This window comes from Gastrolobium bilobum, unplaced genomic scaffold, assembly GCF_033153095.1.
Source record: "Gastrolobium bilobum isolate Gb01-03AN ecotype WA unplaced genomic scaffold, APGP_CSIRO_Gbil_v1 utg16824, whole genome shotgun sequence".
Taxonomy (NCBI): domain Eukaryota; kingdom Viridiplantae; phylum Streptophyta; class Magnoliopsida; order Fabales; family Fabaceae; genus Gastrolobium; species Gastrolobium bilobum.
Genome location: NW_026899360.1, coordinates 161,021 through 175,694, shown reverse-complemented (window position 1 = coordinate 175,694; position 14,674 = coordinate 161,021). Strand labels below are relative to the sequence as shown.

At 34.6% G+C, this 14,674-nt stretch overlaps 3 protein-coding genes across 4 annotated transcripts; 1 reads left to right on the top strand and 2 right to left on the bottom strand.

The window, feature by feature from the left end:
* Positions 1-229: 229 nt before the first annotated feature.
* On the bottom strand, positions 230-5,048 carry LOC133289918 (phosphoacetylglucosamine mutase). Its single transcript, XM_061487946.1, has 9 exons — positions 4,849-5,048; positions 4,499-4,761; positions 4,193-4,312; positions 3,952-4,094; positions 3,584-3,835; positions 2,592-3,004; positions 2,327-2,502; positions 1,464-1,560; positions 230-788 (listed from the first exon to the last, which is right to left on the bottom strand). Exons 1-9 carry the CDS (start codon positions 4,910-4,912, stop codon positions 634-636), a joined length of 1,683 nt encoding a protein of 560 aa, XP_061343930.1. The 5' UTR covers positions 4,913-5,048; the 3' UTR covers positions 230-633.
* Positions 5,049-5,414: 366 nt separating this feature from the next.
* On the top strand, positions 5,415-6,129 carry LOC133289949 (uncharacterized). The gene has a single exon (XM_061487998.1). The coding sequence runs from the start codon at positions 5,474-5,476 to the stop codon at positions 5,777-5,779; it is 306 nt and encodes a 101-aa protein (XP_061343982.1). The 5' UTR covers positions 5,415-5,473; the 3' UTR covers positions 5,780-6,129.
* A 4,236-nt stretch (positions 6,130-10,365) lies between these two features.
* LOC133289934 (vacuolar protein sorting-associated protein 55 homolog) lies at positions 10,366-12,813 on the bottom strand. Of its 2 annotated transcripts, none has more exons than XM_061487969.1 (5): positions 12,177-12,618; positions 11,473-11,604; positions 11,338-11,377; positions 11,124-11,208; positions 10,366-10,918 (listed from the first exon to the last, which is right to left on the bottom strand). In XM_061487969.1, the coding sequence occupies exons 2-5, from the start codon at positions 11,569-11,571 to the stop codon at positions 10,726-10,728; spliced, it is 417 nt and encodes a 138-aa protein (XP_061343953.1). In that variant the 5' UTR covers positions 11,572-11,604; positions 12,177-12,618; the 3' UTR covers positions 10,366-10,725. The 2 variants fall into 2 exon arrangements, with proteins under 2 accessions (XP_061343953.1, XP_061343954.1); XM_061487970.1 differs by lacking the exon at positions 12,177-12,618 and adding an exon at positions 12,686-12,813 and having other exon boundaries at positions 10,368-10,918.
* Between the last annotated feature and the right edge of the window lie 1,861 nt (positions 12,814-14,674).

The window sequence follows — 14,674 nt, the reverse complement described above, 5'->3', positions numbered from 1 at the left end:
AGCACTTACTCTAGCATTGCATTTTATTAATATCTGCCATCCCATTTAACAAAAATATCTTAGGACTAACCCCGGAGCATTGATCTAGCAGTGAAGTATACTTTCTGCCTTAACAACATTGGGAAACGACCATAAACGCATCCCTTCAACTACTCGTATAAATTTAGTAAAAATAATATATTAGAAAAATAAATTTACATATGACAATACAAGCATAATTGATGGGAGAATTCAACCCGGTTTGCCAAATGCATCTTTATTTAAATATCTAAACTAACATAAGTTTAGCCCTCTCAATATGATGTTTTATGGATCCGTCCTGCTCGGGAGTTGAGACTAGCAGAAGCATTCGAATCAGAATCATTCCAGATATTGGTGATTTCACGAATAAAATCTTCTAACTATAACCTTAATTTTAAGATGTTCATGTATAGAAGTACATTTGAACAATGATGGATTCTAGCCAAATTCAGAATACACTTGTTGGACAAGCAAATAATGTAAAGACCAACCACCAGGAGAAACTTTATTGGAAAATCTCGATGGTTAGAGAACTTCAAAGCCAAGTTCGTTCTGTTCTGATGAATCTTATTAGCTGGAAAAAAAAAGGAAAACACAGAAGGAGAAGGTATGTCAAGAGCTGCTGCACCCTAAGAATTGGTCCACAAGTTTAGCCACACAGTTAGCTAGGGTATCTGCTGCTTCCTGAGTGGATGCCTCGGCATATACACGAACAACATCCTCAGTGCCAGATGGTCGCACAAAGCATCGACCTTGAGGGTACTTAGCTGTAAACCCACAAGAGAAATAAGTACCAAACCAAGCTGCAATATTAGTAAATTGAAATCCTCAAACAAGTTTAATCTTCGTACTAAAAGGTATTAATGGATAGATGAAGCTGACTAATATTCTCATCCTCATGCAATTTTGCCAAGCCACTTGGACTGCATAACAGTACCAGTAATATAATCTAATGAACTATGAGGTACCACCTTTTCTGGAATTGCTGATGGTAAAATTCATTTTCCTACTCTTTTGGCTTCCTTCCCTCCCTCTCTCACTCTGCTTTCCCTTCCTTTTTTGGGGAAAAAGGAAGCAACAATTGCTTGTTTGTTTCGCAGATAAAAGCATGCAACCAATAATGGAACTAAGAATAATGCCAGTGCTTTGAGTAAAACAACGCAATATATATATATATATACACACACGCATATGTAAAAACAAGCCTCAAACAAATCTTGCAAAATTGGTATGGACAAATGGCACTAGCCTCCCTCGCTCCTTCAATTAGTGGGGAGAAATGCAACTGACCTCAAAGTCACAATAAGTGGTCCTATTCTACCATTTCTTCATCTTTTTTTTTTCACCAATCTTAGAAACTTGACATCAATGTGAAAGTTGGTAAAACACATTGGTAACTCAAACATACATATCATGGCAAAAAAGAGAAAGAGCAAAGATACCAGTTTCTGCATTGATGGCATCTTGTAGACCAGGGGGGCTCACAACCACAGTTTCTGCATTTGCTGTAATCACTGCAGTTCTATCGGCAACTTTAACCTGACAGTTAAGAAAAAAAAAAGCAAGCATTCATTTCAGAATAAAAGAAGGTAATTAGTATAAATAAATATATTGATACAAGAGGCATTGTCGCATATATATCAAAAGTAGACACATGATTAAGCCGTTGGCTACTAGGCAAATTACATGCAATAACATTAATAACAACAATAAATATGGGAGGGCAGATTAAAAGATTTACATTGAATAATAACTTCACAACCAAGGTGAAATGTAAAATTTTGGGTTAAAAGCATGGCCACCAGATTGCAAATGTTAGCAACTGAGACAGAAAATTATAAGAAGGCATGAATCGAACCTAATCCATGTTAAAACAAAGGCTTTCAAGCTAAATTTAAACAGTTGTAAGAACATATGTTGAGCCATTAAGCAAATCAAACTGTCATTCTAACAATTACAGAAAATGATTTGAAGCAAAAAAAAAAAAAAAAACTGGAATTAGCAAAATTCATTGTTCATTACACCAAATCTTGCACTAGAATTAGCCACTAATTAGTTCCAACTTTGCCATTGAACCTAAAGCAAAGAACATAGGATATTAAGGTAATAACTATGATTAAAATTTCAGGTATTGCAGGGCCACAGAATTATAACTGAAGTTATGTACTTCATCATACAAAGAAATTATATCTTAAACAGGAAAATATCATGATTATATATTTATGGTCCGGATGAAGCTTCTGACAGCAGTACAAGTTGTACAACAATTCTAGTTACAGAAAAGATAATGATAATAATAACTGACCTTGAGCTGCCTGCTGGGTAGATCATGATAAAGCTCATTCCATCTATGAATTGACCATCCCATCTGATGTAATATGACTTCCACCAAGAGCAATCCACTCAAAGCATCTCCAACAGCTTGGTTTATCAACTTACTGACTGCCAGTAATCTCAAAGCAGCCTTTTCCACTTCTGAACCTGAAACCAACAACCAAACGATTTATGTTCTGTTCTGCAGTTGAATCTTATAAGCGAAGTGAGAATAGTCAAAAAAACACTAATTAAACCTTGGGATCCTGAAGAAAGCTTGTTGGTTCTGGCCTCTAACCACCTTATGAAAGATTCTGAAAATAAGACAGTTCCATGGCCATTTGCCTCAAAATAGATGCCAATATCATACTCAGCAGCTTTTTCGTGCAGGTATTTCACTCCAGTTGGAGTAAAATTGACTTCAAGTCCCAATTGTTTGAGGTAATTAGTAGATGCTCCATTTGCATAAGCAGTCTGTACAACTCCAAGACGGGCTTGGTGGTAGTTTTTTATGTCTTCTTTCTCATCAAGAAAGCTTAGTTGCTCCCTGATGAATAGGGCAAACAAGGATAGCATCTTGTCCCCATCAACAAGATCGATCATACCACTGCTTTCAGGTGGTACAGAAAAATAAACAAGCCGATCAGCATCTCCATCCAAACTAGCACACCTGCAAACTAGAACTAGCTCCATTAGTAAGGACAATAAAACACCATTACAGCAATGCTAAAAGAATACATCTACTAAATCAAATGGAAGGGCCAAGTTATCTAGCTTTTTGTAAGACCACCCTGTAACTTTCCCTAACCCACCCACTTTTGCCAACACCCCTACCAGTAAAAAAATAAAATAAAATCAGATGACTTGTTGCATAGAAACCTAGTCTTTTTAAGTCAAAAGGTTTTTGTTTATTATTTTTTTAAGTGAAATTATTTTCAATGATCATGTCTGCAAGCGTCAGTCCTCGGGTATGAATTTGAAAGATTCAATAAATGATAAGCCTTTCATTTCTTCAAGTATTGTTGGAAATACTTTTTTTTTTTTAGTACGAATCACTTGCAGTAACAATGTAGATTGTAGATTGATTAAACCATTTACAATCTCTAGTTAAAAAGATAATCTCAATTGTTTTAATGGAAAATTCAAGGGATATAGATATACACTTCACATTGGTATTTGGTATAACAACCCGAGCAACATACTTATGATGCCAACTTCATTTTTAGCATCAGACGATGAACATACTAACCTCATCCCTGCATCTTTAGAACCAAAGCCACGTGGAACAAACTTCTCTTTCTGCACATAATCAGCACCAACTCCGTCATTCAGAACACCATCATCTTCACTGCTATTCCGAACCTCAATAACCAAAACACTCAACAATTTCTCTAAAACTTTAAGTTTTAGTCCACCAACACCATTAGCTCCATCCACAACCAATTTGTCATCCATCCCATTGAACTTACTTTTTTCAGTTGGGATCAAATCCATTAAGCACCTGATCCAATCACATAATGATCCTAAAAGGATGTGTTCAGTGATGATTTTAATATCAATAACATCACAGAGTTACGTCCATCTAACACAACAATATCTGGACTGGATTGGACTAACCTGAATGAGCTCGAAAGCTGTTCAAAATAATCCTGCTCTGAGGCTTTCATGCCCTTATTTCTAGCACGAACCATCCAATGAAGTTGAGGAGTTGTCAAAATCCCCATGTCCGTGGCAACAGCTCCAACAATTGAAGTGACCCCCTTCATTTATCCAATTAAATAAATGTGATTAAAATTGGCGAAAGAGAAAACAACAATAAAAGATGGTAGAAGCTCAATATTGCTTATGGTTCCCATACTAGTCTAGCAGCTTCAAGCAAAGCATCACCGCTTGGCCTCGTGTCTCTCCCCAAAAGCACTTCGGCTGGCCTTACCCCATCCAATGGGATCATTTCTTTCTCGACAAACTCATTTACCAACTGTGAGTAAAATAGAACCACAATCAATTGGGTGTTATTTGTGAGTGATGCTGAAGCACCTCAGAAAATCAACACAACAGAACATCAATGGTAATGCAACTGTCTGTTTGGCCTGTCTTGCTTAAAAAGCATAAGCTTAAACATGAGTGGTGACTTAAAAGGCATTATTTTTGTGGTTACCACAACCTGGATGAGTTGTTGGGGAGAAGGGGCGTTGGCTAGGGCGTCAGCGAAGGGCTCCCAATGCTGAGAGAGCATGCCTCCATTTGGGTCAGCGATTTTGACACCGTTGTCGGAGACTTTGTTATGTGAGGCGGTGATCATGATGCCGATCACCGACTGGGTCTTTAGCGATCTGAGAGCTGCCAGGATTCCAACCCTATACACCGTCGATGCCAGAATTGATGCATCGCCTCTGAAACCGGCCGTGCCGTAAGACACCTTCACTCCTGCAAAACATCCAAACGTCAAAAAACATCATCATAGTATTACTATCACTATAAAATACCAAGACAGAAGCGCGAAAAGAACAAAACCTTGAGGGGACAAGAAGCGTCGAGAAGATGAGTTGAGAAGCAGAGACTGTTGTTCTTCATTCATGGCTTAAGGGTAAAGAAAGGGATAGAGATTTCTACTACTCAAAAACTAGATCTTCTCAATGCTATCTACCATTTGAAATTCACATAAATATATTAAAATTAATAATTTAAAAAGGATATGATACTCTAACAACTGGGGAGACTTACTACGGTTAGATGGATTATTTTAATCCAACTCATGGTTATATTTATTTTTTTTATATTTAATATTTTATATTTATTTATATTTTTATGTAATTATGATTTTTTGTATTTAACGTGAAATAAAAAATTATAACTATATAAAAATAAAAATAAATATAATTATTGAATAAATATAATCAATTTAATAATAAAAGTAATTGATAATAATATTGATAATAACTCCGATTAGTTATTCCAACATCCTATCTCATTTAAAACAGTTTCTTAGTGTCATTTTTTTTTCTTGTTCTGGGCCTATGGCCCATACTCACCAAAAAAAAAGTGAAAGGGCAATGAAGTCATTTGCCTAAAGCAAAGATGGTTTTGTATTCCAAATCCCTAGCTTAGACATAATCTTTACCTGAACAGTGAAGTGAACATGGGTCTGCTTTCATGGTGGAAGGGGAAGAAATCCCAACCTGAATCTGAAGCAAAGTCGCAAATTAAGAACACCAATGCCACGGCCAAACCCACCACCGCTGGCGCTGAGGTCCCTGGGATGAACGGCGCTATGGAGGTTCCCCGACCCCCAAACACCAACGTCTCCGTTTTCGAATTCGGCGCTTCCAACGACAAGGTCACACTCGCTGGCTATTGCCCTGTCTCAGAAGACCTCCAGCCATGCCGCTGGGAGATTCTTCCCGCGATTGGGTCCAACGCGCCCCAGTTTCGCGTCGTCTTCTGAGACTAGCTTGCTCTGCTTTACTTTCCCAACCCTCTGCCTTAAATGAACAAAACTGATGCACTTTTTGGTATAAATGAAACAAAATTTGGGCTATTTCTCATGTTTTAATGTATCTGCTTGTGTTCAGTATGGTGAGCTGTGACATTGATGCATCCCCCGAATACTATGACTATGACCGTGATGTTATGTTATGTTATGTTAATCTTAGTGCGCCAGGTATCTATGTATTGTTTGTGTTCTGTTGCTTTATGCTCCATTTATTCGTGGTATCTCACTATCACTGTCTGGTTCTAAGATTGTTCCATCGACATTTCTCATTTTTGTTATATAGTTATATCTCAATTATCCGATGACCTTCCCCCCAACTCCTTTTGAAAAAAATAAAAAATAAAAAATAAAAAATTCACGAACTATTATGTCTAGCATTAGGATCAATCAGTGATAATAGTTTGGCTTTGTGAAGAACAGTGGATTCTACTTCTTCTTTTTTGGGTGTGAATAGGAATTCCTACACAATCTGTTCCGGCCACCTTGTTCTTAATCCCCGTTCAGGGGGGAGACCAATGGATTGTGCTTTAAATGGGGAACAAAATTGATGGTTAGTTTGTGGATGTCGTGATGTGAATCTTGAGGTTAGTCATTAGAATTATTCATTCATTCAATGGCTTTAATAGATTTTACTAATCATGTATGCCTTTTATCTTTTCATTATTTATGTCTCTGGTTTTTAGAGCTGGGAATCACCGTTCATCATCGTTAGTGATATACTTTAGTTGCTGAATGGTTACTTCTCCCAGTAACTTAAAAAAATGTTTTGCACAAGTTTACTTTAGGAAGAAGTGAAGAAACTGCTATATAGGTTTTCCATATGTTGTCAGTTATTTATTTCTCTTCATGTTTGTCCTCACTCCTCAGAACATAAACTATCCAGTTCGTTCTCAAATTTTAGTTTAGTGAGATTTGCTGCCATGATCAAAAGAACTCCTTGTTGGGAAACCATGCTGTAGTTATATTCTAGAATGCAAGTTCGTGACATTCCTGTGATTGGCATATTGAACCATATGGTGGCAATAGCGGGTGTTTAGATTTAGATGTTCGACCTAATCTTTCTCCTTATTTCATAGGGTATGCCGTCATCGACTATGATGAATTTTTTGGACCATTAGGCTTCAGAGAATGATCTCGATAAGGTGATACGCAAATATCATTATTGTGATCACAAACATGACTACAAATGATATTGTAATTGGTTTTTTTGAAAAGGGGAGAAGATAATCTTCGATATAGATCGGAAATTTGGCATTGTCAGCGCTGCAAGTGCACTACAGGACTGAGCACTGGAACTCGATTTGCTTTAACTTTTAATTGAATTGGTTTAGATTTTAATAAAATTGATGTTAAAAAATTGTTTTCATTTGGAAATGATATTTTAAAAAATAAATTAAAAGAATTGATTTTACTTGAATGAAGTGAAATCATTTTTGAAAAATATAATTAAAGTTTTTTTTTTGGGGGGGTAAAATTTTATGAGTCTCACGCTTAAAATCAGTTTCATTTATCCGGGAAAGACCAAACACAACATTTCTCAAGGGGCGTTTAGTTCAGGAGAGATTTTTTGAATACTAGGGAAATATAATTATTAGGGATTTGTAAGGAAAGTGATATATATAGAAAAGTTTAAAAAATGTTGTTTGGTTGGACAAAATTTTATAAAAAAAATTGAGTAAAATTTTTGAACGTGTGTTTGGTTAAGATAAAATATTGACGGGTAAATTTAGTAAAATTATAAAATAACCCTTTATTTTTACAACTTATTGAACGCTTATTCAAATTATATTCAATTGACTCAACGGCAATATTGACATCGTCTTTGTCTTTGTTTTCGTTTGTCATCTCTCTCCCACGTTGTCTACGTGTGTGGTTCCACGGATATCCTCTACCATCCTTCTATAGCAAATAAGGCCACCAGAGGCTGCAACAGGACGCCAACTTCTGATGGCATGTGTGAGCAAGCAAGCTTGAAACTCAAAGAAGCAGCAGCTGATTTCCATCTTTTACTCACAGAAGTAAGGCGGAAAAATGTGGAAGTTGGTAACCATGAAAGTACCCTTTCAAAGAGATCTTCATTAAGATCATCCAGAGAAAAGCTATTGAATCCGTTTTCTGGGGACTTTCTTTTCAAACTGTGTTCCATTGACCAGAAATATGGAGAAAACAACCGCAGAAACATGGGGAGTAAGATGTTATCACCGAATTATACCACTTTTTGACTTCTCCGGATTTCAGACAAAATACGACCTTCGAACAAGCAATCTTCAATAGTGTTTTTCAAAAAAATCACATGTAATTGTCGAAACATGGGGAACAACGAAAGATGGATAAATTTCATGAATCCAGTGAACCAAACGTGGAGTTATGACAATCCACGAATCACTTCCCCAAGAAACTTTATCAAACTCCCGAAACAAACGCCCCCTTAAGATTTGAAAATTTTAAATGCAACAAAACATACGAGACTCTGAGCGCTGTATCAACACTATATCACCTTCCTGGTATACCGATGGGAGGCCTCCTATAGTAAGAGAATTAGGAGTGTTCATTAACCGATCCAAATTGATTCAAATCACGGTGACCGAATTGAAAAATTGAAAATCGAAAAATCAAAAATCGAAAAAAAATCGTAAAATTTAATTGGATTGGATCGATTTTTGGATGGATTGATGAAAACCGAACAAATCCAAACCGATCCAATTATTTTTCAACCTTATCATCTACCTATTTGGGTCTTTCCCCAATCATAGTCTAAAAATCATATAGCAAAATTCTAAATTCAAGACTCATTAACCCATCATGTTGGAGAAAGTGGATTGTACTTGATCTATGTTATGTTTTTTTTTGTAAGATACATAATATATTTTTATTACATAGGCTATTGTTGTACAGCAGCTCCTCTACAGGATAAAAAGTTGGGTACTTCGTATCTCAGACAACCATATTATAATTTTTTTGTTGAAAGTAAAAGATGATAATTTAACTTTTTGTTGTACAAGGCTTCTAGATTGTACAATAATCATCATACAAACTTTCATATAAAAGATATGTTATTTGCCAAATAATCATCATACAAATCTTAGGTTTTTCAAAAAATCGAAAACCGATCCAATCCAAACCGAATAAAATTGGATTGGATCATATCAGATTTAAAAAAAATTCAAACCGAATAGATGATTATATGATTAAACCGAAGGGATTGGATCAGATAATTTTTACTTCCAAAACCGATTTAATTTAGATCGTGAACACCCCTAATAAGAGTTTATACTAGGAAGGGTTGCAAATCTGATGCAACAAGCAGTTATATAGGAATATTAAATAGGCAGTTAATTAAATTACTAAAAAAAATATAAATATAGGCAGTTCATGATAAGCAATTATATGTAGTTGCACCAGTGCAGTTAATCATGGCAGTTTTTTTTTTAAAAAAAAATATCAAACTTAATTATTTCTTTGTGGCGAATAAGTTCTCCTGATATCCTCACATGCTTCGGCTCTTTGAGCCTATTATAAACTAATCTTGAGTGCAGGACGAGTCCAGGATTAAGATCTTATGCCCCTCTTCAAGATGACATTGGTGTTAATCATGGCAATTATGTAGGAATATTAAAGAGGGAAATGAATCCTCTTATATTAAATAAAACATGACATAATTAAGTGGAAAAATTACAATTATTCAAAGGTAAATTACTTATGATAATTTTATAATTACTTATTTCAATATATTTTGTTTCTCTTTCCATATTACTATGTCATGTTTTATGTAACATGAAAATATTCACTCCCATTAAATAAGTAACCAGAAGCAGAAAGTAGTCAGTTAGACAGATTTCAAGTGTAAGTGAGAGAGACAAATAACCTCTCAAATCCTCCGGATGTATGGTTTACTAAATTTGTTAGACTAGAAGATATAGGGAGCAAAATTATGAAGTAAACGTGTTACATGAAATATACAGTATTAAGCTATACATCTATACATCCAGTCAGAGCATTTGAGAGGCTACTGGTCTCTCCCACTCGCACACTTAAAATCTGTCTAACTGACTACTTTCTGGTTACTCCTACTATTTAACATTTCTTCGTAACTGTCATAGTTAACTGCACTGCTGTAATTACATGTAAGCGTTTGGAGTTTGTCATGTTAAATGACATAAGTTATGTCATTTTAAGAGAGAAATAGACACAGAAAAATAAAAATTATGAGAGAGAGAAAGTGAATGTTTTTTTTTTAATTTAAAATTTAAATAATAAAAAATTCTGTGTCTGTCTCTCTCTTAAAAGGACAATGTTATGTCATTTAAAATGACAAACACTTTTCCCTACATATAATTGCCTATCATTAACTGCCTATTTAATATTCCTATATAACTGCAATAAGCCAATAATAACTGGACTGTTATAACTGCATATAATTGTACATTTAACTGCATCCCATTCCAGCATCTGATTTACACATCCTGCAACCCTTCCTAGTATAAACTCTTACTATAGGAGGCCTCTTATCATATACCAAAGAAATCCCCCCACCAATGCTGCCAGTTCCCGGACCAAGCCGCAGGTGCTCGCTTCCTTCCCCTCCCTTAAGGGAAAGCTTAAAATTATGAAGATCAAACTTACTTAATTCATCTAACAAGTATAGGCATATTGATCAAAGTGATCAAAACTTCGATAGAAACTAGCGTTCTAGCGTTCCAGCGACTTAATTCATCTAACAGGTATAGGCATATCTCTTTAACGCCTTTACTTTAATAAAAATAATAATAATAAACACCAAGCTCTTCATGGATCTTTTTTGTAATTTGGTCACGAAATTTTGCCGCGGCTATTGTAAAAGTACAAAAGGAATAAATCCATTTTTACACTTACGAAGCAAGAACCACCAAACTCTCATCTCATAGCGTACTGTAATCATCTTCATCACTCATCCACATGTAACACATTATGGCTAATACAAACACAAAGAAGGAAGAGAGTTCCATTGCAAAGGCTCCCCAACCAATAACCCCGGAATGCTTTAATATGCACGGAATGGCAATGCTTCCTACAGTTGAGGCTCCGGTCAAGAACTTGGCTAAATCCACCCAGCTGCTCCATCATTCATCGGACCACAAAACAAAATGTTGAATGATTAATCCCTCATCTTGGTATAGGATTTTGCATTTTTCTTTTTCTTTTTCTTTTCTGATACAATTCAGATCTTACTTTAATGAAGATCAAACTTATTTAACAAGTTGTACGATAAAAGTTGAATGATCTTACTTTTTAGTTTAGGCTAAAACATAAGCTTTACCTATTATCAGATTCAGAAAATATAGAAGAACCATCAGACCCCGCAAAGAACAGCAAAGGCATTGGAAGAACCACATAAGTTATCGCTGCAAGAGACAAAACACGAGGATGTAATAACAACCAAGGGGATGTATTCGTTAGATAACAATCCCGTTAATGAAAAGAAATAAATATATAGTATACTGGATTCAAATTTCAATTATGCTTTGTCTCACCACTTAGCAACGGCCACCAATTATTATACAAGGCACATGCCTGGCACATAACACAGATGTAAGTAAACAGTGACATTTTCACCGATAAGATGTCATCTATTTATGATAAATCAAGAACAAGAAGACGATACCGACCAAAATTTGCAAGACGATTCCTCCAGCGACCAAAATTGCCAAAAAAGCAAGCTTCCCTGTGTTCAAACAGGAACGTACATATCCGGGTAACTCTGCCATCTCCAAGTCACCTCATGTTATAGGGAGTAATAACTGAAGCAAACAATCTTGTTAGCATGCTGCTATAAATAAAGGTATTCGATCAGAATAAAATGCTAAATGAAGAAGCAACTCTAGCAAATACCTGATAAATGAGATAAGCAAACAACAGCCACAGTCTATATACAAAAGTTTGTCTTTATCTTTATTATATCACATTCAATTCCCATATTGATCATATATAGCACACAATGCCTTTCTAAGCACAGAGAAAGAAAATCTACTAGCTTAAGATCAAGATCAAGCAAGTAAAAACACCACCTTAAACAACACCAACAACAACAAACAAGTAAACTAAAAGGAGAACAAAGCCATAGTTTTTTGTGAGCCAACACCAACAAAGGCAATATGATTTTAATCCCAATTTGTTTAAACAACACACATTCATTCAATCTTAATTTGGCATACAAGAGATCACCTCCGTTTAATAATTGAATGACATTTCCAGGTATTTTTTTACAAGCCTATGCATATATCTGAGACAATTTAAAGACTTGATATGAAATGACCTAAAACCAGAGCTGTAAAACAATTGAGCATAAAAATCATCATGAGAACAAAATTACCAGTTGCCAGCATAATGGTGATTCACATGATCATATCCAGAATCAATACAAAACATCTTTCTCCCCAGTTAGATTGATCGGATAATAGAAGGTAATATATTTATCAAACTTCAGAGTTTCAGAGAGCTACAATAGCAGCAAAATCCTTTATAATATAAGTAAAATGCGAAATTTAATCGATCAAGCAACCTAATTGGATAAATGATAAATCCTATGAAAGATGCAAAACCCAGAACTAAAAGCTTGTCGATGCAGATAATTAGTGTGAGGGTAAAGAGAAAACAAATACACAATCATACAGAGTTTATAGTTAGAAAAATATGCTATTTTCCCTAATATTGTAGGGTGAGAAGAAGAAATTCAGATAAAGCAAAGCAATGGAGTACAAGGAGGTCGAACAAATGGTGTTGCAAAAAACAAAGATAACAAAATGGAATAACGTTGAAATCCAGGTGGGCATGTTGATGTTGTAACCATGAGATAAGAATCAGAATTCGAGAATTTCGTACCTGACCGACCTAACACGATTTTTCGTATCTTGATTTTAGAAAGGGTCTCGCTCAGGCTTAGAGTTAGTGTTTTTTATATTTTTAAATTTAAAGAAACAGCATCGGTGCGGATCTACCACGCAGGTCTCAGATACAATGCAGCCCAGTGGTCCAACTGTGGAACCATCCTCCGTCCTCACCTTATTCTCTCGATATATTTTCCTCCTTTTTTTTCTTCTTTTTTTAATCTGATAATAATACCTTTTTATTTTAAAATTAATCATTCTAGGGTTTTATAACATAGGTTCTCACCTCTGTTTTTTTTTTTTCTCTTCAATTATTTATGAATCTCACTTAAAATTTTGTTTCGGTAATATAAGGTAACTTATTTTGAACATCATAAGAAAAAGATTTTCTTTTATGTTAATAGGTGTATTTTAATGCTCTTGTTTTTTTTTTTTTTTTTGATATAAGTGAGAATTAAACACATAATCTAATATAACTTACTCAAACTTTTAATGCTCTTGTCTAAACACGAGCTTTTATATCGAATAAGAGTATATAGATAATAAATGAAAATAATAACTTGATAAATTTCATATCATTGTAAAATATTTTGTTTATTTTAGAAGTCATGTATTTTTTATTCTTTTTTGGTAAACAAGAAGTCATGTATTTTATTTAATTTTATATCATCCTCAAATTAAACTATATAAAGTTAAAAATAAATATTACTCCGCAAAATGATTAGAGTAATATAAATTTGGAAAAAAAAAATTAAGATATTATAATGGGTTCGCTTTTTCTGCAGTTATTGCAAATAAGTTATCTGAAGTAAGCCCAATACGGCGTCGTTTTGAGATGAAAATCATGGTATTTTTATAATTTTAATTTATTTCAGGGTTATAATAATCTTTATGTTTATATGTTTTTAAGATTTCAATACCAAAACGACGTCGTTTTTGAAATAAATGCAGATAACTTATCTGCAGTAACTGCAGAAATATTTTTCCCTATTATAATTTGGGATAGGTTATTCTACCTACTCTTATTCTGCCTACCTTTGCCTAACCCTTTCAACATTGTTAGATTACAATCTCATCCAACGGTGGATATCTATGGAATAAAATAAACATTTCTTCTTTTTTTTTTTTTTTGATAATAAACATTTTTTCTTCTTTATTTCTTCTCACTTCCTCCCAAACTCTTTCTCTCTCCTCCCCTTTCTCTATATCGACGACCAGATAATTTTGGGAATGAAAATCACCTCCTCCAAAATGAAAAACACATACTCGATTAAAGAAAGAACAAAAAACACATATTATCGACGATCATCATTCGAAAAAAATCACTTCCTCCTCACTGTCCACAACTCTATCTCTATGCTTGTGATTTATATTATAAGAGAAAAATAAAATTATCCAATTAGGGATAGCTTTGAAAAATCAGCCTGATGAAAAATCTTTCAATGCGATCCTTGTAAAATTCATGGAAATCAGGATCAGATCAGGGACATCTATTTGCATAGTATTAAGATATTTGTTTTTTATTTGAAAATGAATGTCTACGAATATGGGAAGGGGAAACAGTTTGCTTTTTTTCAAATGATAGTCATCAATGATATGTATTTTTCATTTTTTCTTTGATCGAGTATGTGGGAGGAAACTAGAAAAATACTCTAATGCTTTTTTGGCGGACAGATTCAGGGAATTAATAAGTTGTTGTGGTTATTTGGGTATCGCGTCTACTGCGATGGCTGAATTATTTGCAATTAAATAGTGAATATATAAAATCGACTTACGAGATGTTGTAAGTTGATCATCGAAGCCTACGCCATTCTTTTATCTTAACCTGTGATAGGATTGTAATTATTAGTCATATTTAAGGGAATAATAAATCAATGTACATATACTTTTAGCTAAGATCTTTTAGCTAATGAATCAATGGTATGTCTTGGTATAGAGAGAAAGGGGAGGAGAGAGAAAGGGTGTGGGAGGAAGTGAGGAGAGA